This window comes from Neofelis nebulosa, chromosome 7 (assembly GCF_028018385.1).
Source record: "Neofelis nebulosa isolate mNeoNeb1 chromosome 7, mNeoNeb1.pri, whole genome shotgun sequence".
Taxonomy (NCBI): domain Eukaryota; kingdom Metazoa; phylum Chordata; class Mammalia; order Carnivora; family Felidae; genus Neofelis; species Neofelis nebulosa.
This window is the reverse complement of record NC_080788.1, coordinates 28,865,764-28,890,165: the sequence shown is the minus strand read 5'-3', so window position 1 is coordinate 28,890,165 and position 24,402 is coordinate 28,865,764. Positions and strand designations below refer to the sequence as shown.

At 39.2% G+C, this 24,402-nt stretch overlaps 1 protein-coding gene across 9 annotated transcripts in view; it reads left to right on the top strand.

Moving 5' to 3' along the window:
* TUBGCP5 (tubulin gamma complex component 5) overlaps window positions 1-9,107 on the top strand; it is a 68,308-nt gene extending 59,201 nt beyond the window's left edge. For 7 of the 9 annotated variants that reach the window (XM_058736930.1, XM_058736928.1, XM_058736927.1 and 4 more), the window contains 4 exons: window positions 1,567-1,692; window positions 2,258-2,346; window positions 4,170-4,270; window positions 6,207-9,107. In XM_058736930.1, the coding sequence (XP_058592913.1) occupies window positions 1,567-1,692; window positions 2,258-2,346; window positions 4,170-4,270; window positions 6,207-6,253 (363 nt within the window). In that variant the 3' untranslated portion in view covers window positions 6,254-9,107. Of the gene's footprint in view, window positions 1-1,318; window positions 1,693-2,257; window positions 2,347-4,169; window positions 4,271-6,206 lie in introns of those variants that run through there. The other 2 variants (XR_009263944.1, XM_058736935.1) reach the window with 2 other exon arrangements.
* Window positions 9,108-24,402: the final 15,295 nt, after the last annotated feature.

Sequence of the window (24,402 nt, the reverse complement as noted above, 5' to 3'; positions counted from 1 at the left end):
CATATGAAATATTTGATCATAAAATAACATGGCAGTGGCGGAAATATTTTTTTAAACATTCCACAGAATGTGTATCTTGAGACTCCTGTCCCTCCTGTCCAGCAGCCTCTTGGGAGAGGCATACCCAGAGCTCCTCTTTTGGAATTGCCTTTAGAACTTGTAGTATAGCCCTCTATGGGGCGCCTGGGTGGCGCAGTCAGTTAAGCGTCCGACTTCAGCCAGGTCACGATCTCGCGGTCCGTGAGTTCGAGCCCCGCGTCAGGCTCTGGGCTGATGGCTCAGAGCCTGGAGCCTGTTTCCGATTCTGTGTCTCCCTCTCTCTCTGCCCCTCCCCCGTTCATGCTCTGTCTCTCTCTGTCCCAAAAATAAAAAAAAAAAAAATTTAAAAAAAAAAAAAAAAAAAAAGAACTTGTAGTATAGCCCTCTAAACTTTATTAGTGGTTAACAGATCTGCCCCTGGAAAATGGCTTCAAATTTTAATAACAGCCAAAAAATCTGTCAGGCTAGTGTGGTATATAAGGAGATAGATGCAGCCAGATTATTTTTTTTCTCAAAAACAAGAGGCAACTCATTACAAAGTAAGTGAAACTACTCTCATACACATCTTAAAACCAGATCTAGAGGAAGTCTGGAAGAAGTGTTCAGTTATTTGAATAGTGGCAGTATTGTTGGAAGACAGACTCATTTGGGATTTTTTTTTTAAATTTTTTTTTTTAACGTTTATTTATTTTTGCGACAGAGAGAGACAGAGCATGAACGGGGGAGGGTCAGATAGAGGGAGACACAGAATCTGAAACAGGCTCCAGGCTCTGAGCTGTCAGCACAGAGCCCGACGCAGGGCTCAAACTCACGGACCGCGAGATCATGACCTGAGCCGAAGTCGGCCGCTTAACCGACTGAGCCACCCAGGCGCCCCCTCATTTGGGATTTTAAATGGTTGCTTTAAAAAACTAATTTGTAGTCATTCTGGTATAGAAGCTCTGAAACTCATTTTATTTGAAAGAAATAAACTTTGAAGCCTGTGTTTTAGACATGATGCACATGGCAGAGGTACTCTCTGTTTACCATGCATTAGTGGCCTTCAGAGGGCCAGCCTTAAGCCCTTAATTATTGAGAGTAATTGGTAGTTTAATTTTTTGCTTAATTTGTTTCTTGTTTTCTAGTTGAAGAACATTTAAAGAAAGACCAGTATATAAACATTGGGACTTTAAAAAAAAAAAAAGAAAGAAACATATAAATTCAATTTACCTGATAATTGTTGTTGTTATTGTTGTTTTTTTTTTTTTTTTTAATCAGTGCATTTGTCCCTCCCCACCAGAAACAGTCTGCTAGTCCAAAGTAAGGCATTCATTTACCATGCAAATGGATTTCCTAAAGGACTGGCATCTACCATTATTCTAGGATAAGAATTTCAACCTTTAAAGAAGGCACTTTGTGAGTTTTACAGTTGTAATTATTGAAGAAAGAATTTGAGAGGAGTAGAAGAGTTTGGTAGTAAGTTTTGTGTCTGGCATACAAGTCCTCAAAGAAGTCTGCTGATTAAACTTTTCATCTTTCTCTTCCAAGATTCTTCACAGTACAGGACTAGAGTTTCAACATCAAGTCGAGGAAGCCAAGGATTTAGATCAGTTGATTAAAATTCACTATAGATATTTGTCCACCATCCATGATCGATGCTTGCTGAGAGAAAAGGTACATAAGATGTCACCTGCAGATTTGGCCAGTTGAGGCAGGAAGGAAGCTGGTCAAGGGAGGTTGTCTCTGTATTTTGGAATTTTAAGGATATTCGTTAAGAAATGACCAGGTCAAATGAAGTATGTGTACTATACTACTAGAAATTATACCTGAGAGAAACAAATGAGAACTGTATTGTGATCATCTGCACCCTGCTCTGTGCTTGGATTCAATTGGAAAATTGTGTCTGCAGTTGTGGAATAATAGTATTTTAGTCAGGAAGTACATCCAGCTTAGTGAGAATATATGGGGTTAAGTCAATTTATAGCCATTGGAATTACTTACTCCCTTTCGTTGGTGAACTTAAATGGTCACTTGCTTTATTAGTCAGACTCTGCTGGTAATACTCCCGGTATCATAGGTGCATTAGATGTGTGACCTGATTCCATATCTGATTCCAAATGCACTTATTCAGAGCCTAGTACCCTTCTTTATTTGATTCAAGGCAGTCTTTTAAAGTGTTGGTGTCAGTATCCAAACATAGTTACAGAGCCTGTGTTCTCTCTGTGGCTTTGATCTCCAGGTCAGTTTTGTGAAAGAAGCCATCATGAAGGTACTGAATTTGGCTCTCATGTTTGCGGATGGTTGGCAAGCAGGCCTAGGGGCATGGCAGTAAGTATGTAGCTTGTGACCATTTCAGCTTCCCTTTTAATTGGCTTCTTTCTGGAAGCCTTTTTTTTTTTTTTTTAAAGTAAGCTCTATGCCCAACATGGGGCTTGAACTCATGACCCTGAGATCAAGAGTCACATGCTCTACCAACTGAGCCAGTGAGCTACCCCACTAATGAGAGGAAGAAGAAATGCCTTTTTTAAAAAAATACATTCTGGGAGCCTTTTTTCTCAATCTTGGCAATATATCATATATCACTTATATTTAAGGGAAGAATTGAATGTGTTCACCGTAACTAGGCAGCATCAAGAAAGTGCAGTTTTTTAAGAACAGTAAAACCAGAAAAATATGAAAATTTAAATTAGAACAAATAAATATTCTTAGGTTGCATTCATGTATTCTTGTATAGGTTTTATTAATTACGAATTTCAAACATATACAGAAGTAGAGAGAACTGCGTAACAAACCCTGGTTGCCCATCACCCCATTTCAGCAGTTACCAGCAATGACCAGTTCTGTTTTGCGTTTACCACACACCCCTGTTCATACTTGCTGAATCATTTTAAAGCAAATTCTGAATGTTACGGTAGATTATAGTCCAGAGTCACATAGAAAGACAGATGCTCTGAAGTCAGAGTACAGTTGCAGAGCTCAGAGCTTGCTCTTCCTATGTAGAGTGCCATCCTCTACTGTTAACCTGAATGTACAGTTCAGTAGCTTGTCCTTGTCTTGTTCATAAAATTAATGTAATGATGATGCCTCTGTTACTTCTCAGAAATAAAAATACAAGTCTGGTTGACTGGGCTGTTGAAATAATAGCTTGTACTAGTCAGTAAAAAGGGGAGAGTTTATGATCTAATTTAAAATCTTAGTCTATGGCTGTATCAGTCTATGGCTGTGTCTACAGTCTTTGTATGAACAAACTAAGAGTGTAGGTAAAATTCATAATTGAAATATTATGAAAAAGGATGAAAATAAAAGTCTTATTTGTTTTATTATGGGTGTCTCAAAGTGTGTAAAGAACATTTTTCTTTCCATATCACTGTGAGATGGAGGAGAAAATAATAACACTCCTGCATATGCTTGGCTAAAATTGAACTGTTTCCGTTTCTTCAATAAGTAAATTATGAAGACAAAAACAGGGAGTGAGGAGGACTTAAGCATATCAGCCATTACAGTTTATGGAAATTAATTGATTCTGATTCAGACTTGAAGCAGAAGAGTGAAAAATTGCAAAAGCGATGTGAAATTCAAAAGCTGACTGGTTATTTGATGATATTAAAAAATCATTAAGTATTTTCAAGAAAATGGTATTGTGGCTGTTTTAAAAGGCTGTTTTATCTTTATACACACTGAAATATTTATGACTGAAGGGCTGTGATGTTTCAAATGTGCTTCACAGTATGGCAGGGCTGGGCTGTGCTGAAGCTGGATGTGGGCATGTGAGTGTCCTCTGCGTTCTCTCCTAATGTATGTTCTAATACAGGGTTTTGTATCTTTAATGCATTCTTTGTTTCAAAAAGAAGATATGCTTGTGAAAAGTGAAAATACAGAAATGTGTAATAGAAAAGGGAACACCCCCAGTCATCCCAACTCCAGAATTCAATGCGACCCCACAGCAGCACAGTTTTATGTGTTAATAACTCTTTCCTTCAAACATTTGGAAAGCTTTTATTTTGAAGTGGGGCAGGAAATTTTCTATTTTATAATCTTTAGACTTAGGAAATTTAGCGAAAGTACATTTGAAATTATCCCAAAGATATTTTGTAGCCTATGTATTAACACTTTATGCACTTACTTAAATTAAAATTTACTTTCTTTCCTAGGATGGAATCTATAGAGAAAATGGAGTCTGATTTTAAAAACTGCCATATGTTTATTGTAACCATTTTAAACAAAGCTGTCTGTAGAGGATCCTTTCCCCATCGTGAGTATATCATGTTAAAATAATTTTTACTGCTTTTATATTTTCTTGTAGCTAAGTCTGCATGTTCTTGCTTTGGTACTAATCTCATGAAAAATTACAACTTTTCACCATTTCAAACCTGGAAAGTCCCTCAGCAGTTGTGCCATGCTTTGACTTGTTTTTTCAGAATTACAGTTGGTGAGTGAATATGAGATGTAAAACACTGAGACTAAAGATACTGCTTTTTACTATGTGATTTGTTATTACCAGTGGATTTCTAGAACCACTATTAGGTAAAGCAGAAGGCAAAATAGATCTCAGTCATACTTTACAATTATACGTAGCCTTTGTAACTATTCCTTTCAAAAGGTAGGCATTTTTTTAGCAATTTGAAAAATTCCCATGACTGCCTCTTACACAGGAAAGTGCAAGCATGACAGTTCAGAATGCAGTGTGAAGCACAGAGATTGTGTCACAGGGAGAAGAGAGCTGTTTCATCTGTAGAGCAAAGGCGAACTAGATATTTGTATTTGTAGAACAAATATCTAAACTAAAAGCTCTTTGCACAGTCTTTTTTTTCAAGTGGATAAAACAGTGCATTTTATTTTAATAAAAAATATTTTTTAAATGTAGTTATATAAAAAAATTTTGAGTTAAATGAAGCCAGAATTTATCTTGACCATGAAAAATTGTTCTGTGGACTAGATAAACCAAATAACGTACTTTGTTTTCTTTCTAATACATTCCCCCCCCCCCCCCAGAATTGCCTTTACTCAATTGCTTAGTTTTCTGTGAAACTTTGTTGTAGTTTTTAACATGTTCAAAATCTGTCACATATCAAACAGTATTTTCCTAGTGCTTCAATATAGCTTATCTGTCTGGTTTTTAATTTACATCCAAGTTAGCATATAGTGCAACAGTGATTTCAGGAGCAGATTCCTTAATGGCTCTTGCCCTTTTAGCCCATCCCCCCTCCTAAAACCCCTCCAGCGACTCTCTGATTGTTCTCCATATTTATGAGTCTCTTTTGTTTTGTTCCCCTCCCTGTTTTTATATTATTTTTGCTTCCCTTATAGTCCTCTGTTTTGTATTTTAAAGTCCTCATATGAGTGAAGTCATATGATATTTGTCTTTCTCTAATTTCGCTTAATATAATGACCTCTAGTTCCATCCACATAGTTGCAAATGGCAAGATTTCATTCTTTTTGATTGTCGGGTAATACTCCATTGTATATATACACCACATCTTCTTTATCCATTCATCTGTCTGTGGACATTTGGGCTCTTTCCATACTTTGGCTATTGTTGATAGTGCTGCTATAAACATGGGGGTGCATGTGCCCCTTTGAAACAGCATACCTGTATCCCTTGGATAAAACCTAGTAGTGCAGTTGCTGGGTTGTAGGGTAGTTCCGTTTTTAATGTTTTGAGGAACCTCCATACCGTTTTCCAGAGTGGCTGCACCAGTTTGCATTCCCATCTTTACACAGCCTTTTTATTTTTTTTGGAAAAGTACACAGTATAATCTCTTCCTTTTTTCTACGTATTCCAATTATAATGTACTAATTAAGAGTAGCTGAACATTTTAAAAAATACTGTTAGAAATGTGTTAGAGGAAACATTGATGCATTTGTCCATTTTTGCATTGGGTGATTGTTATGCAAGTTTGTTATGAACTGACTCCAAATTCTGTGACATAGCGGATAAGAGTGATTTGTTCAGTGAAATGCCCAGACTTTTTGTCTTCAAAATTAAAATGATCTGAAATAGAAATAAATCATACTCTTTCAATTTGTATTTAATAATTATCATTTTATTGTACATTTAAAATAATCAATATATTAATTAAAAGTAGAAAAGTCTAAATACTTTCAATTCTGAAATCATTGAGGCCTTATTCAGACATTTTCAAATATTTAAACCTATTTTTTTAACCTTATTTTTATTCTTTCCACAGTGGAATCTCTAGCACTGTCACTCATGGCTGGCATGGAACAAAGTTAAATATCTTTATTGTATTATATACCTCAGATTTGATCTTCATACATATAATTCCACTATATGCAGCTGAGGAGTGGAAATCTCTATTTTGATTTATTTTGAAAACTGTTGTCTGCTGTCTAAACAAGTACATTTGTAGGTATTTTCTTTGGAGATTATTGGGTAGTATATAAATTTATGTGTATAAAATTGTACCAATAAAGTGTATATAGGCTGTTTACACTTATATTTCCTACCATAAGCTATAGATTTATGGTGAATTATGTGAATTATGTCATTTTGAAATGCAATTATTGCTATTTAAAAAAAGCATTTTAAATTCTTCTATTCTTTTACTCAGTCACAGAAGTATTTTTTTGTTTTGATTTGAAAGTAAGAAAATGTGTGTATATGGGGGAGAGGCAAAGGGAAAGGGAGAGAGAATCTTTTAAAGTTTATTTACTCATTTTGAGAGAGTGCAAGCCAGGGGAAAGGCAGAGAACAGAGCCTGGTGTGGGACTCAATCTCACAACCCTAGGATCATGACCTGGGCCAAAATCAACAAGCTCAACAGACTGAGCCACCCAGGTGCCCCCAGAAGTTTTTTTTGTTTCTGTTTTTAATTTTTTTAATGTTTATTATTTTGAGAGAGAGAGACAAAGCATGAACAGGGGAGGGACAGAGAGAGGGAGACACAGAATCTGAAGCAGGCTCCAGGCTCTGAGATGTCAGCACAGAGCCCAACGTGGTGCTCGAACTCACAGGCGGAGAGATCATGACCTGAGCCCAAGTCAGATGCTTAACTGACTGAGCCACCCAGGCGCCCCTGGAAGTGTTTCATATAGAGTTTTACATGCTGTCTTCCCTAAGTTTGTCCTGTATTTGGCTGTCAGAAAAATGTATTTTTATTTGCCTGGGAAGTTTCAAAATGGAAAATAGCTTTAATCAATATCAATAAATGTAAAAGCCAACTTCACTTGGGCCAACTGTTGACACATACATTGACAATTCTGAGCAATTCGTGTGAACTGGCCAGTTATATCTTAAATAAAATTATGCTTCCTATTTAAATGTTTCACATTTTCCTTGTAGATTTCTTGGCATGTCTCTAGTACTTACGACTTAACACTATATATATAAGTGGTATATATACCACTTTTTTTTTTTTTAATATAATTTATTGTCAGGTTAGCTAACATACAGTGTATACAGTGTCCCTTGGCTTCGGGAGTAGATTCCCATGATTCATCACTTACATACAACACCCAGTGTTCATCCCAAAAAGTGCCCTTCTCAATGCCCATCACCCATTTTCCCCTCCCTCTTGCCTACCCCCCCCCCATTAACCCTCAGTTTGTTTCGTGTATTCAAGAACCTTTTATGGTTTGCCTCCCTCTGTAACCTTTTTTTTCCTTTCCCTTCCCCCATAGGCATCTGTTAAATTTCTCAAATTCCACATATGAGTGAAAATACATGATATCTGTCTTTTCCTGACCGACTTATTTCACTTAGCATAATATCCTTCAGTTCCATCCACATTGTTGCAAATGGCAAGATTTCATTCTTTTTTGTTACCAAGTAGTATTCCATTGTTTATATATACCACATCTTTATCCATTCATCAGTTGATGGACAGCTGGGTTCTTCCCATAATTTGGCTATTGTTGATACCACTGCTATAAACATTGGGGTACACATGCCCCTGTGAATCAGCACTCCTATTTCCTTTGGATAAATTTCTAGTAGTGCTATTACTGGATCATACAGTAATTCCATTTTTTGAAGAGGCTCCACACTGTTTTCCAGAGTGGCTGCACCAGTTTGTGTTCCCACCAAGAGTGCAAAAGGGTTCCCCTTTCTCCATATCCTCATCAATATCTGTTTCCTGAGCTGTTAATTTTAGCCATTCCAACAGGTGTGAGGTAGTATCAATGTGGTTTTGATTTGTATTTTGCTGATGATGAGCAATGTTGAGCATCTTTTCATGGGTCTGTTGGCCATGTGAATGTCTTCTTTGGAAAAGTGTCTATTCGTGTCTTCTGCCCATGTCTCCACTGGGTTATTTGTTTTTCAGGTGTTGAGTTTGATAAGTTCTTTATAGATTTTGGATACTAACCCTTTATCTGATCTGTCATTTGCAAATATCTTCTCCCATTCTGCTGATTGCCTTTTACTTTTGTTGGTTGTTTCCTTTGCTATGCAGAAGCTTTTTTTCTTAATGAGATCCCAATAGTTCATTTTTGCTTTTATTTTCCTTGCCTTCAGGAACGTGTCAAGTAAGTTGCTATGGCTGAGGTCAAAGAAGTTGTTGCCTGTTTTCTCCTCTAGGATTTTGATGGTTTTCTGTCTCCCATTTAGGTCTTTTATCCATTTTGAGTTTATTTTTGTGTATGGTGTAAGAAAGTTATATATAATCAGTTATTTTTAAAAGCATCCTGAACCCCAAGTATCCTCAGAGCATCAGGGACCCTCTGCCTTTAGATACAATCTCAGTCATCTTGCAGCATCAGCATTTCCTGCATCCAGATGGCAAAGTCTGGTAATAATGCCTCCTGGGTGATAGCCAAGGTCTGGAGCTTTACTCTGAAGTCTTGGTGAGGATGCCTTCAGACAGAAGATGAACAGCTGCTTCCATGTCTCAAGAAAATACTCCAGTATAACCTAACAGTTGTAAGATATGTGAAGGTTTTTTTGATCTGGTCCCATTAAGTGAAAACATTCTTCCATTAAAGCAGTCATGATGAACTTGAGTTTTAAACAATGATGGGCTGACTCTTTTTGGTAAAGTTTTTATACAGGCATACCTCAGAGATAATCATGGGCTCAGTTCCAGTCTACAGCAATGAAGCAAATTTCACAATAAAGCAAGTCAAATTAATTTTTTCATTTCCCAATTTGTATAAAAGTTATGTTTTTTACACTATTCTGTATCTGTTAAGTGTGTAATAGCATTATGTCTTTAAAAATCTATGTTAATATTTGGGGCGTCTGGGTGGCTCAGTCGGTTGAGTGGCCGACTTCGGCTCAGGTCATGATCTCGCGGTCCGTGAGTTTGAGCCCCATGTCGGGCTCTACTGACAACTCAGAGCCTGGAGCCTGTTTCGGATTCTGTGTCTCCCTCTCTCTGACCCTCCCCCATTCATGCTCTGTCTCTCTCTGTCTCAAAAATAAATAAACGTTAAAAAAAAAAATTTTTTTTTTAAATCTATGTTAATTTTAAAATATTTTATTGCTAAAAAATGCTGACCCATCATCTAAGCTTCCAGTGAGTCATAATCTTTTGCTGGTGGAGGGTCTTGCCTTGATGTTGATGGCCACTGACTGATCAGGGTGTTGGTTGCTGAAGGTGTGGGGAACTGTGCCAATTTCTTCAAATAAGATAAACTGATGGGCTAATTCCACTGACCTATACTGCAGGCTCACTTTTCTCTCTGGCTGTTCTACTTTTCCCTTCTTTCCACTGGGCAATCTGCATGTCTAAATCCATCTTGGAGGCTGCTTCCCAAAAAAACCAACTAATGACAGTTATAGTCTATTCTTCCTCCAATTTAAACTTGGTAAATGTCTTTGGAAACTCTTAAAATCACAAGTCAAATACAGGTTACAATGTAAAGTCAGAGTCCAGATTTCTAATTTTTTTTATTTAGGAGACAAAATGTTGGAAACCACTGATTTAGAACATAGGCTCAACTTCTGTAATAGACCTAAGCTCATTTCCATGAAGAAAGTAGTTCCTTCTAATAGTGCAGAGGGTGGTTCAGGGTGGATGAGTGTCTCCACACCATGAGGTTGTTCACAGTGCACGTTCCTTGTGCTTATTCTGCGATTGCCTTTGGTGCTTCCCTTGTTTGTATGGTCAAAGCTGGCTTGCAGAACTGTCTACCTCCCAGTCCACAGGAGGGAGGAAGAGAAGACAGAGGGCAAGCAACTTTCTTACATGGTCACACCTAGTTGTAAAGAGGCTGAGAATTTAGTTTAGGTATTTAGAGTTCCAGCCATTTGGAAATACTGAGATCTAATTTATCTACAATTCCTCTTGTCAGAGATTTGTCAGACACTTGATTCAAATTCTTAGAAAATGTTCTACATCTGCTTTGGGTTAGGAAATAAAGGACACTAAAGACTTCTACTCCTGTGGTTAACAAGAAAAGGCAAAATAAATGTATACTTTTCTGTGGGATTAATGCAGACTGTCTATACAGAAAACTTGAACTGAATTCCAGAGAGAAATAAGCCCTTTATAAGAGAGCAAAGAGCTGTGCAACTTCCATACCTGGGAGGGATGAATGGTGTAGGTTGGCAGTTGGACCTAGCCTGTCATCGATGGAAAGAATATACAGGAATGAGAAGAAATCAGTTGACCCTTTGACATCTGCTAGGATGGAATAGAATGCAAAAATTGTAAATACAAGCTCAGTCACTTGTTCCAACAATTTTCTCCCTGAATCCTGCCCAAATTTTGCTAAGGTGGCAGCAGGTAGAAAACTGGGAGTGTAGTCCTGTGCATTCTCAGAGTGATTAGATTCTGGAGCCCTAACAAAACTAAATCCAAAGGTGAACCAAAAATACCTGAAAGTACAGCTCAACCTCTCCTAATTCAAATACTCACAAGATTAAAGAAAAAAAAAAAAATAGTGATAGTGGAGGTTAGAGATTGGAAATCACATGTGAAAATATAATTAAAGCTGAGGTCCAGCAGCAATTCAGCTCAACTCTAGAAGAAATCTGAGGACTCCTTCCCTATCAAATTCCAATGTGTATGTGTTTTTTCCAGACACCAAGTAGTTCCCCAACACCAGCTGGCTGTCCTACAATTTTGCTGAATTCTGACAGTGTTAGGATAGCTTGCAAATTGACACTTGCAAATAGCTTCCGAGAGGTTAAGGGCTCAGTCCCACAAGAATGCCTCCCCACTCCCATTTCAGACACCAATTGCAAGTCTAGATTGGCACTTCTTCTCACTGACCAGGTGTAGATCATAGGTTCCAACAACCCCCTCCTTGGGTTTCATTTGTTTGCTAGAGCAGCTCAAAGACCTCAGAGAAACATTTTTCTTAGTAGATTACCAACTTATTATGGAAGGATGTAATTCTGCAACAGCCAGATGGAGGAGATGCATAGGGCACAAGGTATGTGAGAAGGGGCACAGAGCTTCCATGCTTTCTGAGCACTCCACACTCCTAGAACTTCCATGCATTCACCAACCCAAAATCTCTCTGAAACCTGTTGGTTTTAGGTATTTAAGAAGGTTTTCTTACATAAGCATGATTGATTAAATCATTGGCCATGGATGACTAAACGCAATTTTCAGCCCCTCTCCCCTCCCCAAAGGTGGGAGGAGAGACTGAAAGTTCCAACCCTCTAATCACATAATTGGTTCCTCTGGGGCCAACCTTCATACTTAGGCTACCTAGAAACTTTCCCAAAGTTGCTTCATTAACACAACAAAGGCACATTTATTGCTCTCCACACAGGAAATCCCAAGGGTTTTAGAAGCTCTGTGCCAGGAATGGGACAAAGACCAAATACATATTACCAGGTTGCCTGGTTGGCTCAATTGGCTCAGCGTCCAACTTTTGATCTTGGCTCAGGTCATAATCTCATGATTCATGAGATCAAGCCCCATATCGGGCTCACATGGAGGTAGCATGGAGCCTGCTTGGGATTCTCTCTCTCCCTCTTTCTCTGCCCTTCCCCTATCCCCTCTCTCTCTCAAAATAAATAAATACACTTAATTTTTTTTTTTCTTAAGAAATAATGGCCTCACTTTTGGGGCATAGATCCTAAATCCAAGCTGAAGAAAGACTCTTAACCCTCTTATCCAAGAAAGGTAGTAACTCCAGGGTTTTTCCTACTACTTTGTTTATTACTAAGGATCTGCTTGAGTAGGGAATAGAGAGGAAACTCGCTAAGGCGTGACCAATGAGATGCAAGAGAGCCTGTATGTATGTGTTCCCAGGAGCCAGCCCTGTACTATTCTGTAGTCAGGTTACTGTCAGGGGGCACTAGTCACTCCAGTGGAAGATTAATGTAACCTGCATGGTGATTAAAACAACCATTTCCCCACTGACTCCAGAAGATTGGGATCTAACTGAATGCTTATTGTTGCATTTACTTTTACAAATATACATGTAAAAATAATACAAAACAAAAACCCTTCTGGGGTCCCCATCTGGAGAACTATTGCCACATGTGATTATCCAAATATAAGCCATTCTTCATAATATGTGATAAACTCCTTCACTTCTGAGGCCTAGGAGTTCATCCTCCTGTGTGTTTTAGAATCTCTCCCCAGTTTTAATGTTTTATAGCGGTGAAATGCCTCTTGATCTTGTCCAAGTTTGTCTTTCATCGTATCTGTTTCTGATCATGTTTTTGGCCCTGCCACTTGTGCCCAAGTATTCATTTTGAGTGTAACTGTACTAAATCTTTTTCCCAGATCAGTATAATAAAGGAGTGATGTGCAATTAAAAAATAGTGGCTCAAACTTTTCCAAATTTGATGAAAAACATGAACCCACAGCTTCACAAACCTCAATAAATATCCAGTTGGATAAAGAGAAAGAAAATCATACCTATGTTCATCATGGTTAAACTGTTGAAAACAAAAGTAAGGAAAATCGTAAAAATCAGAGGAAAAGAGATACATTACATACAGGATAACAGTGATTTTTAAAAAAATGATATTGACATATCAGAAGCAAAATAACCAAGAGGAAACTAACATCTTTAAAATATTGAGAAAGGTTGCAGATTCTAGTGATGGCTGAGTAGTGAATATTGGACTAAAATTTTGCCAACAATGATAAATTGGACAAATTTTTTAAAATGGTGCTAGAGAATGAACAAAAGCAGGCAGAAATTAAGGGTGCTTACCTTGAAAGGGGAACCATACTGGGTGAGACCCACACCTATATGGCTTTCTCTAAGAACACTTCCAGAACGCACAGTACAGTGCAGACCAATCTCAACCAAAAAGCTCAAGTCTCATTGACCTTAAACTCCAGGACTGCCATGAAGGTATGAGCTATGAACAGGAGTCCTAGAAACTGTATTAACTCTTCTCAGATCTTTGATTCCTAAACTATGCATGTGTATAGTAATGATGAGGTTTTGGGGTGATGATGGGATTCATGGGGTCTGGAGCCATGGCCAAGAAGGAATTTTTGAAGACGTCTTTGGTGCAAAAGGTGGTTTTATTAAAGCACAGGGACAGGACCCATGGGCAGAAACAGCTGAACTGTAAGTGTTGGGGGTGACTTTTATGGAGTCGGTGGATATAAAGTCAAGAGGGAGTTTCCAAAGAGACTTTCACACGCTAAAGACTTACTGGAGGCCTAGCTATTGTCAAGCTAAGGTTGTTTTTCCCTCTAGCAAACATTAACATTGAGACAGTAGAGAGTTCCTGGACTTTATGCTATTGATGGAATTGCCTTTTTCTTGTAATTTACCAAGATATTTGTGAATTGATGGAGACAATCTGTTTAACCATTTGTTTTCTCTCCTTTCCTTTGTCCTTGGGCAGTCAGGAGTGTCTGAGGAATGTCACATATATCCCACCTTGGGGGGGGGGGGGGTGGGGGGAGGTGCTGTTAGCCTATACTTTGCCCTCAGCTAGTCCCATGCTCTCTCATCAGTAAGACCTAAAAACCCAACGTGTAAAACAATAGGTGGTAGCCAAAACAACTGAACAAGGATTTCGAAAGATACTCCCTGAGGAGAAAGTATTATGTTCAAGGCCCATTTGGTTATGATGAGGGACCATAAGGCAAGCTGAGGGCCAAGCACAAGCTAGCATTACCCAGCCCCCAGATGGGTAATAACCAATCATTCTACACAACCCCAGTGCAGCTCTTCCTGCCCATGGATCCTATCCCCATACTTTAATAAAATCACCTTTTTGCAGCAAAGACTTTTTCAAGAATTCTTTCCTGGCCATTGACTCTGAACCCCACAAACCCCACCATCATCCCCAAACCTGGTCATATGGCACCCAATGTGTGAGGCTATGAGTCTTTTCATCTGGATTCTGAGCTTCAGTGTAAACTTGGTGAGTACTTTCTCTTTGTTCCTTTACATTTATTTCAGGGGCTTTTCAAGAAGTATGGTCTTATTGGAACACTTTCATGTTAATTGCTTAGGCTGCAATCCTCTAACCTGCTACTCTATGGGAGGAGAAAGGCTGGAAGTTAATACCCTGGCCAGAATGATAATAAGACCCAGAAATTTGATGCCTTCTCTTTATTCCTGTCCTTATACAAAATTGTCTTGGGCATGGGACAGCCACCTAGGTCACCAGGATGGCTGCCAGTCTTAACACTGCCTGTGAGGTTTCCTCCTCATTGGTCAAATGTGATCCCTTCCACATCTCTGGTCTAACTACTTCTGGACCCAAGACCTCCATTGGGAGCTGGCCAAAACCAGTACCCAATTGAATTAAAATCCAACTGGGGACCATTTCCTAGGGAATTTGGCTGTAGAGACTAACTGTCTCTTAGATCATGATGGATTTCTAGCTTTACTGTTTTCCATCAAGATCTTCTACTAACTACTACTTAAACTACAAAATTGGGTAATTTCCCCTTGTAAAGCTTTTCCAGTATTTTCCATGAGTTAAAAACAATGATTTCTTGGCCTTCTCAGCAAGGTAAGCTCAGGCCCATATGCCAGAACCCATTTGCAGCCTAGGATGCAATGGGGAAGCCAGGGGGATGCTAGCATCCCTCTTTCAGTAGCCCTTAGTCAGCTGGTCAGTGATCATAGTGATTTCATTGCAGGGACACCTCAGGTCACTTTGACACCCAGAACCTCTGACATATTCTGCGTGTGGGACACAACCCAGGAGCTGGGGGGGAGGAGGAGATCTACATGGTAATGGGCCTTCTCTACTTCTCTCTATCTCTAGGAGCATGGGAGCTTCTCTTCAGTCCCCAAGGACTCTCCCTTGGGATGCATTTTTAACCCACTGGAAACGATTCGGATTGCAAAATTTAGGAAAGGACTGATCTGTAATACTGCATGGCCTTAGTAGGATCTAGCAGTTAGATCTCTTTTGCAGGAAACAGGGAAAATGGATGGAGGTACGCTAGGTCCAGGCCTTCGCAGCTCTAAATCAGGACCCAAATGACAAGGCCTCTTGCAGAATGTGTTTGGCTAGTAAACTCCCTCCTGACAAATTGGATGTGTAAATAGGCCTTCTCCTGATAAAACTCAGTTGCTGGAGGAAACACAAGCTATCTCTCACAAAGGGGACACTGACTCTTTCTCTGTTCCTCCTAATTGATGTGGGGCCTCTCCCTCATTCATTTCCCAGGTTAACAGCTATAATTGGAGCCAACTGGGGTTAGTCTACCTTGGGATGGGGACTTTAAGGTATATTCCCAAGCAGCTGCTGAAACTCCATTTGTTTTGGGGAAATTCTTTCTTCTCCGGCCTGACATAGATTGCCTAATTCCACTAGTTGGTGGAAAGAGAGAAAGAGAGAGAGAGAGACAGAGACATGGCATCTGCTCCTCCATCCTAGCTGACAAGGTTTAGGACCAGAATTCTTTTTGTCTGCCTTCTGCTGGCTTCTCACCTCTTCTGCCTTCCTCTCCACCTCCTCCTGTTTCTGCACCACCTTGAGTGCAGCCTGCATAACAAGTTTCTATACCATCCGCAGTGCCTCAGCCACCATTGGCTCCTCTTCCCAGTCTCAAGGTCAAGCGAGGAGCACCCCCTCAGACCTCCCACTTCAGATTTCCCCACCAGCGTTCCAGGTAAAAATTGACAATGGGGAACAAATTGTCCTAAGTGGACACATAGGTGGAACGTATTTGGTATTTAAACTAAGTTTGTGGTTTAAGATAAACATGTCTTTAGAGTTATAAACATTAAATATGAAACTTTTATTCTATCTAGGTTTCCTGAAGGTCAAATAAGCTCATGTTATCCGTTGCAATTTGTTAGTAAAAAGACAACTTAAAATGATTCTATGTCAAAATTCCATGGATAATTGTTAAGATAGCTTTCAAAGTCTTTGATAACCTAAAACGTTAACAGTTTTTGCTTGCATGACAAATTGGGGTTGAATTCATTGGATATATAATGAGATAAGAGGCTAAAGCACTAATTACTAGATGTGGGTATGTGCTTTTGACTTGTTGCAGAGAAACTAAGGATATTTGGATCTGTTGGAAAACATGTTTTGTGCGTAATTGGTTCATAAGTTTGCCATCTAAGGAATTCTGATGTAACAGACAGTACGCAATTGGTTACTACTTAATTTTCCCCGGAGACTAAGGTTTCTAAGTGTTAAAATTCTGCTAAATATAGTTAAGACTGATGGAAATAAGGAAAGCAACTCTGTATATAGAAAAGTAGATGTGTATGAAAGACATAAGGAATGGAAATACACTTTTGTTGAAGGTAAAAGAAAGTAATTTTGTCCTAAATGAGACTGGTTGTTTGGAGAGAAATGGCTTGGGGCAAAATCCAAAAGCAAAAGAAAGTTGTAGAAGGTTCGTGAAGGGAAATATTTGGAAAGGAATTTTATGTGTGGTTAGGATGGACTGAGGTTGCAATGAAGGGATTTTTTTTTAATGTATGCAGTATATTTATTAAAGAATTATCATTGATTTATTCAACACCTTTCTATTTAGTGACTAAGTGTAAGATTCTACATTAAGCACTGCAGAGGATCCAAAGGTGAACAAAATCTTATAAATAATCATCTTACTGTAGACTATCATCCACTCCTAACACACAACTATGGAGGAGTTCATGAGAAAGAGCAAAGATCACCTATGGTGGGGAATGGCTGAGGGTCTGAGAGCAAAGCAAATAGTGTTGGGAAGACAGGATGGGATGAAAGAGTGGACGCTCTGGAATGTGAGCATAAAGGTTTATTCCCCCAAAAAATAAAATAGTGACATGGACAGAACTGTGTTGTAAAATGAGGAATCTGATGGAAGTGGGGAAAGGCATTAGAAATGGGGAAAACAATTGTATGGCTACTTAAATAGAGTGTGTGAGAATAAATGAGGTAGAGATTAAGTTACCATTAAAAAAAATACAAGGGAAGGGATTAAGCAAAGCCTATCACAGAAGTGAGACCTCTAGGATTCAGCAACTGATTGGATGAACAGGTCTAAGGAATGAAAGGAGTCATTTGTAACTCCAGGTGACTGGAAGGTTATTGGTGCTTGCAATGAATGATTTTAAAAAGCACACTGGTATAAGGCTAAAATTCTGCTTTTCTCTATGTTTTAAAAAAAAAAAAGGTTTTCTTGGATTGTTGGTCTGTTCTTTTTAAAAAACTTTTTTTTTTTAACGTTTATTTATTTTTGAGACAGAGAGAGACAGAGCATGAACGGGGGAGGGTCAGATAGAGGGAGACACAGAATCTGAAACAGGCTCCAGGCTCTGAGCTGTCAGCACAGAGCCCTACGCAGGGCTCAGGCTCACGGACCGTGAGATCATGACCTGAGCTGAAGTCTGAAGCTTAACCGCTGAGCCACCCAGGCGCCCCAGTTGGTCTGTTCTTGATAAGAAAATGTAAACAAAGTTTTTTTCTCTTGTCTCCTGGAAAACCAAAGCTTGTTTTAAATGTTTATGTTTATGTCTTTATCAGGTCTTTGATTACTTAAAGTGAAAACTTCTCAATGTTAAATGAACTAAATTTTGCTAACAACTATATAACCCTACATATCTGCCTTTGGAATCTCCTGTTTCTTTCTTTTTTTTTTTTTTTTTTAATCTCGTATTGCCTAACTTGGTTAAATAAGATTTGTAAAGATCTGTAATCCTATTTAGGATATGCTTTATAACTTTCTAAGGTTTTTATAAACCTAAATTGTAAATGAAGTCTTTCTGACCAGTTAGGCCTTTTTATTTGGTATGTTAAGTGGAAAGCCCTGTCAAATAATGGTAAAACTTAGGTTGTATTTCTTGGGTAAAAGCTAGAACTGCTCAAATATATATGCAATTCCTAAAGTTTTAATGTTTTGGTAATAAGGCCATCACTTGATATTCTGACCATCAAAGTGTTATGTGTCACAGTAATAACCAAATTTCCTTGTCAATTGCATCATCATGAACTCTCACATCATATTTTTAACCATGTCCATTTTTTTACTTCTGTCATTTATAGTTAATTGTTCTGATGTTCCTACAAAATGTGTTTCATCTTCAAGGAGACTTATAAAAAGGATCTTTAAGACAGATACAGGTTTTTGAAATCTTTAAGATTAATACTAAAATGGGTAAGAACTTCCAGAACTAAAAAGCTGCATTCAAACTGAACAAGAATTAGAAACATAGAACTAAATGAACTGAGGGAAATGGTTATAGTTTTGTGACTCTTGTTTTAAAGTATTTCTGGTTCTCTAATGTTTGCTCTTCTAGATTAAGGAAACTTTCTCTTAAGATATCCATAATATACAGTAGTAGGATACTGAGTACAATAGATAGGATAATAGAGTACAAACTGAAGTATTTAATTTTTCTCTCTACTTAAACCTCTAAAATTCAAAGATTATCAGTGAGTATTCTTTCATGACAATTACAGTTATTTGCATTAGTTCAATAAGAATCTGTTCTTGTAACAAGACACCATTGGAAATACTGGTCATTTTACCAAGGCTTTGGCTGGAATTGTAGCAGGTTTCTCGCACAGAGAGTCGTGACACTGAGGCTTTTCTTTCCAGAAAGGAAATTTATTTGTACTGACATGGGCTTAGAGGATTTTTACCCCCAAGCTGAGTCCTGAACACCACATGGTATAGCCTTTTATGCATTTTCTACTTTGTATCCCATATATGGGTAACATATAGACATACAGTCTCATTGATTGGTCTCATGTTACAGGGTAGTGACTGATGCACATATGCACATAGCCAAGTGGCCTTCCCTTATCTTGAGGTCTTTTCTCACCACATTCCTTAGGGAGGGGATTCTACTACATTCCCCCATTTGATTCTCAGACCCCCCTATTTTGGGTCAAAGAACATCACCTTGGTTTAGAGGTCTATATTTTCATAACATTATCACATGCGTGGCTATAGCTATTTTTCTTTCGACCACTGCCTCAATGAGGCTGTAGACAGACCATATAACCAGGGGAGCTAAGCAAGGTAGGATTAAGCAAGCTTCCAAAATCAAGAGGATAATTCCCATGAGGGTTTTGAATCCCCTAAGAGTTAAAAAAAAAAAAAAAAATCCTCTGAATAAAACTCCCTGGGGTCCCAATCTTTCCAGGTCTAGATTGGGACATGAGCAACTTTCTCATTTGATCTGTGATCTTTTCTATAACTTTTCCTTCGTCATCTATCATCTATCTGTAGGCAACAGTTAGTTAAACTAACTAGTTAAACTAACTAGTTAGTTAAACTAAAGTTAAACTTAAACTCCTGCCTCTGAAGCAAGCAAGTAATCTAAGGCCAAGCGATTTTGATAGATAGCATTGCACATTTTGGTCTGCTGCTCAGCTAGTAAATTAAAAGCCCTGGCAGTTCTATTGGTTATAATGTCTACAACTTCTTGCAGCATAATTATGTTGTTTAGCATATAAATGGGATTAGAGTAGCCCCAGGACCCATCCTCTGCCCAGGTGGCAGGGCCATAATAGATTATATGCTCAGGAAGTCATTCATCATCTTTCCAATTGTCAATTTGTAAGGCACATCATTTCCTTTGAGTCTCCCTGTCCCCATACACTTGGACTCCCAAATGTTCCCCTCTGGCAAGTGGGAGCAGTAAGAAATATTGACAGATAGTTCCCAGCACACATAACCCAGACCAACCTGAAGGAAGTACTGTATAGGCTGTCCTTCCACATATCCAGTATATTCCACCTGGTGCCCACCATTCGATGGCTGCATTGACATTATCCCAGGCCTCTTGGAGATGAGAGAAGTTAGACAAGGGTGGGGTGTCACAGACTTTGAGTCTGGAGTTCTCTCTTGTTCACCAAAAGCAGATGCAGAAATGAATACGAGAGAGGCTAATGTCTGAGAGGAGACAAGAGCCCTGCATAAGGGTCCTTTCTCCATATTTATTAGGATCAGAAGGCTTACATATGTGATGCAGAAGTAAAACTTACATACATGGTGCAGAAAGAAGCAATAAAACAGTAATCATTAATTCATGTGTGTGAGAGAAAAGAGATTTTCAAAGATACGCAGTGTTAGGGGTTAGGATCAAGACAAATCAAAATAGCCATGCAGATGGCCATTTATTGCAGGAACCAGGCACCTTATCTGTTTATCTTAACTCTTCTACAGGCTAAGACAGATAGAGAATGCTACCTCAGGGTTAACAAGGTATTTTGGTCACTAATTAGCCCTCAGCCCTTTCACTGTGTGGCGACTTTCCACCCTAACCCTTGTTAATCCATTGTTGCAAACTCAAAGAATTCTTAAACTTATCTTCCACAGTGGGGATCTGGCTGAAGGTGATCTGGGGTCCCCCACTATTGGGTTTCCCAGGCAGTTGAGTTATAAAATCTTTGGCCCAGGCATGTCAAGCTTCCAACAGAGATGGTGAACTTCCTTCCCCAAGGCAGGAATTTTTTTTTCCCCAAGGCAAGTTCCCTTTCCCCAAGGTAGTTTTTGTTTTTGTTTCTGTTTTTTTTTTTGTTTTTTTTTTTTTTTTTACCAATAATTGAGGTTTTGCGGAACCCCAGTAGTAGGACGGGGTATTCTGTTCCACTATAAGATTCATGTGGATCTATTTCTGTAGACTCCCATGGCCACTGATCCCCCATGTTGGTACCAACAAAGCATCCTATCCACAAAAGGAAGGAGAGTGCTAACAGAAACCTCTCACCATATTCCCAGCCAGCCAAAGTGGTTTCAGCCATTTCTATGGTAAAAAATAGACCAAGAATCACAATAACAGTAAGAAACAAGGGGTAACAGTACATCACAGTAAGGAAACAGATATGGAAAATAAGAACAGTATTTTGTTCCACTGGACCGTGATTCCTCACGCTTCTGCTGTGCATAGATTAGTCAGCTTCCAGAGTGACTAAAGCAGGGCTGCAGTCTCCCAGAGCCTCTGGAGTTGCAGATTGCTTCTTCCATATGGTCAGCTTGCACGTTGTTGATGGATCAGGAATGCATTCTCAATTTTGAGATATCAGTTTCACTCTGCTGTGGTGAATCCAGGGTCCCACCTTCGCTACCCTTACTGCAGTAGAGGTAGACAAAATAACACTGAACGGGCCCCTCCAGAGGGGCTCTAGGGGTTGGACATTCCACTCCTTCACCCATACAGCATCTCCTGATTTAAAGAGGTGAGCGTCTGTGGTCAGACTCACAGCTCCCTAACCTAGTGGTGTAAGATGGTTAAGGTAGAGCCAAGGACCGTCATTTGTTGTCTTACGGTTAGATTGCCTGTCTTATTTAGAACCCCCCCTTATGCCCTTGATAATGGGGGGAGGGCACCCATAAAGAATTATATAAGGGGAGAATTCCATCTGCTTCTTTAGTCTCCCATTTATAGCTGTAGTCTGCCTCCCTGAAGGTCCCTTATCTCTCCCTGCCTAATGTTAACCCTTTCCCTATTCATTCCTCCCCTGTAATAGGACCTCTAACTGTTGTTAGGGAACAGGGATGATGACCATTCTGGCTTCTTCAAGTTGATAAAGGACAGTGTGGGGGTACAGCAGTTAGAGTCTACCCAAGGTTTGGTTGAGTGACCCATGGTATGGTTCTACAAGAAGGCTGGTAGGCATGAGGCAGCATAAACATTAGCAGACACAAAGAGAAAAACACAAAGTAAAGATTATACTGACCAAAAAGATGCCATCTTAAGATAATGTCCCCAGTTCCCAAACTAGTCACACAATCCAGGAGAGACCCTGACTTTGTTCAATTATGCCCAAAAGTCATTTATATCAGTTCTAAGACTGTGAGAATTATCGGTTATATTGAAACAACATATGTCAGGGAATCTCTCATAACCCAGGTGATGGAGGAGCAGTAAGTAATCAATGGTGGCTCTAATGTCCAAGAGTTTGGCCCTAACTCAATTTAAAAAATTTTAAGCATCTAATGTGTGTGAGATGTTATTTATAGTTTTTGCTGAGTATAAGCAGACACTTTGCTTTATTTCAAGGTGTAAAACTTTTCCAAGAACCAGGAGTCCTTCTAGAGTCAAGGCAGCCATTTACCATTATTAATTTGGAAATTTTTAGGGAAGCCAAACCTGGGTATTATTTTATAAAGCAGAACTTTTATTATTTCTTGTGCCTTTTCTGTCTTGCAGGTGAAGGCCTCTACCCAATTAGTAAAAGTATCAACCCATACCAACAAATGTTGAAACCCTTTTGACCTTGGCATATGAGTGAAATCTAATTGCCAGTTTTCTCTGGATAGCCTCCAGTTCCTTGATTGCCTGGGAGAGCAAGTTTGTGGTTGAGAGGATTGTTTCTAAGACACACTTAACAGGCTGATACTACTTGCTGAACTGTCCTTGACAAATTTTTCTCAGTAAACATACTTTGGGCCACTTGGTAAGTTTTCCCCTCCCTAAATGAAAGGCCTGATGTAGTGCTTTAATGATCTTTTAGCTCTGTGAGCTGGGTAATAATAATTGCCCCTGCTCTGTTTGTAAGCATCCTGAGGGTTGGAGTCAGTATCCATGAGTCAGACCCCAGTTTATTTCCTTGGGAGAGTAGGTGGGATTGAGTCTTCTTTAATAACTGATATAGCAGGTGAGCTATTTTCATGTCCCTTTCTAGCAAGGGAGTAAGTTCTCCGGTATTATCAAGAAAGGATGAGAAAAAAATTAGTTTTCCCCATATGCATCCCAGGGGCTGAGAGAAAAATTTAGTTATAAGTTTTCTAGAGATGCCTCTAATCATCATACTGGTGTTTGGATAGTTGGCCTGGAGTGGAAAGGAGAACAGAAAAGGTGGCTTCAGTATCAAGAAAGAAATGAACCAGCTTTTAGTTACCTGAATTTTCCAGAGTTACCCAAGGCTCTGGGCTTCCAATAGACAGTTGGATCTGGGTAGCCACTCCAAAGAATCCCAGGCCCCATCAGTCCCTTTCAGAGATACTGTTTATCTGAGCCCTCATAGATGGAGGTCCCTGAGGACATTCAGACTTCCAGTGATGGTCTCCACATAAGGGGCATGACTTGCAGAGCTTTGACTTCTGTTGTCCCTCTTGAGGACAGTCTCATTTCCAGTGCCCTGACTGGCCACACAGTGGCATTTGGGGTCAGGACCTTGGGAAATCTAGTCTGACATAGTACATAAGACTGCAACTAAGGCCTCAGTTTTTGTTTTTGTTTTTAAGCCTCCTTCCTGTTTTGTTTTCTTGATCTTGGTTGTAATATACCCCATTGGCAGCTTGTAAGAGCTCCTCCAGGGTCGGGTCCCTTCTGGTCCAATAGCCAATTTTTGTATTTCCTCTGAATATCTAGGGCTGATTGAGTGACAAATTTGTCCTTTAAAATCATTTCAGCCTTAGCAGTATCAGGGGAGATAGCCATATATTTAATGAGAGCCTCCCTCAACCTCTCCAGGAAGGCCATTGGGCTTTTATTCTGTGTTTGTAAAATATTGGCTAATTTAGCATAATTTAAGGGCTTAATCTTAGATTTCCTTAATTTTTCCAAAACACAAGCTTGGAGGTGGCAGCGACACCATTCCCCAAGGGGATGGTCATAGTCTCAATTAGGATCTTGGGGTGGAACTGCCTGAGCTCCAGTAGGGAACTGGAAGTTCCCTATAGGACCTGCATTCCATGCAGTCCCATGGTAATTAATGAGTTGCTCATCCCCATATCTCTCAGCTGCTGCCAGAACCCCACATTTCTCTGATTCATTAAGAGTCTGATTCAACAAAAGCATTATATCTTTCCAGGTCAACTCAAAAACATATGTAATATTCTGAAAAGCCTCTATAAACTTATCTAATCAGAAAATTTACCTAGATCTCCATTTATCTGTTTTAGATCTTGTAATATAAAAGTTTTCTCCTTCTGGCATTCTAGATTCTCATAAGGGAAATATGCCTGTTACGTTGTGTGGAGGGCCTGGATAAGGTGGGCAACAGAGAGCAGAATTGTACTTTTTATATACATTGAGGACCCAAGGAGGAAGAGGTTGAGGTAGAAGACTTCCCTTCCTCCTTCTCTAGGTTTGCTTTGGATACAGGTAAGTGGCCTTTAATTGTCTCCCCTT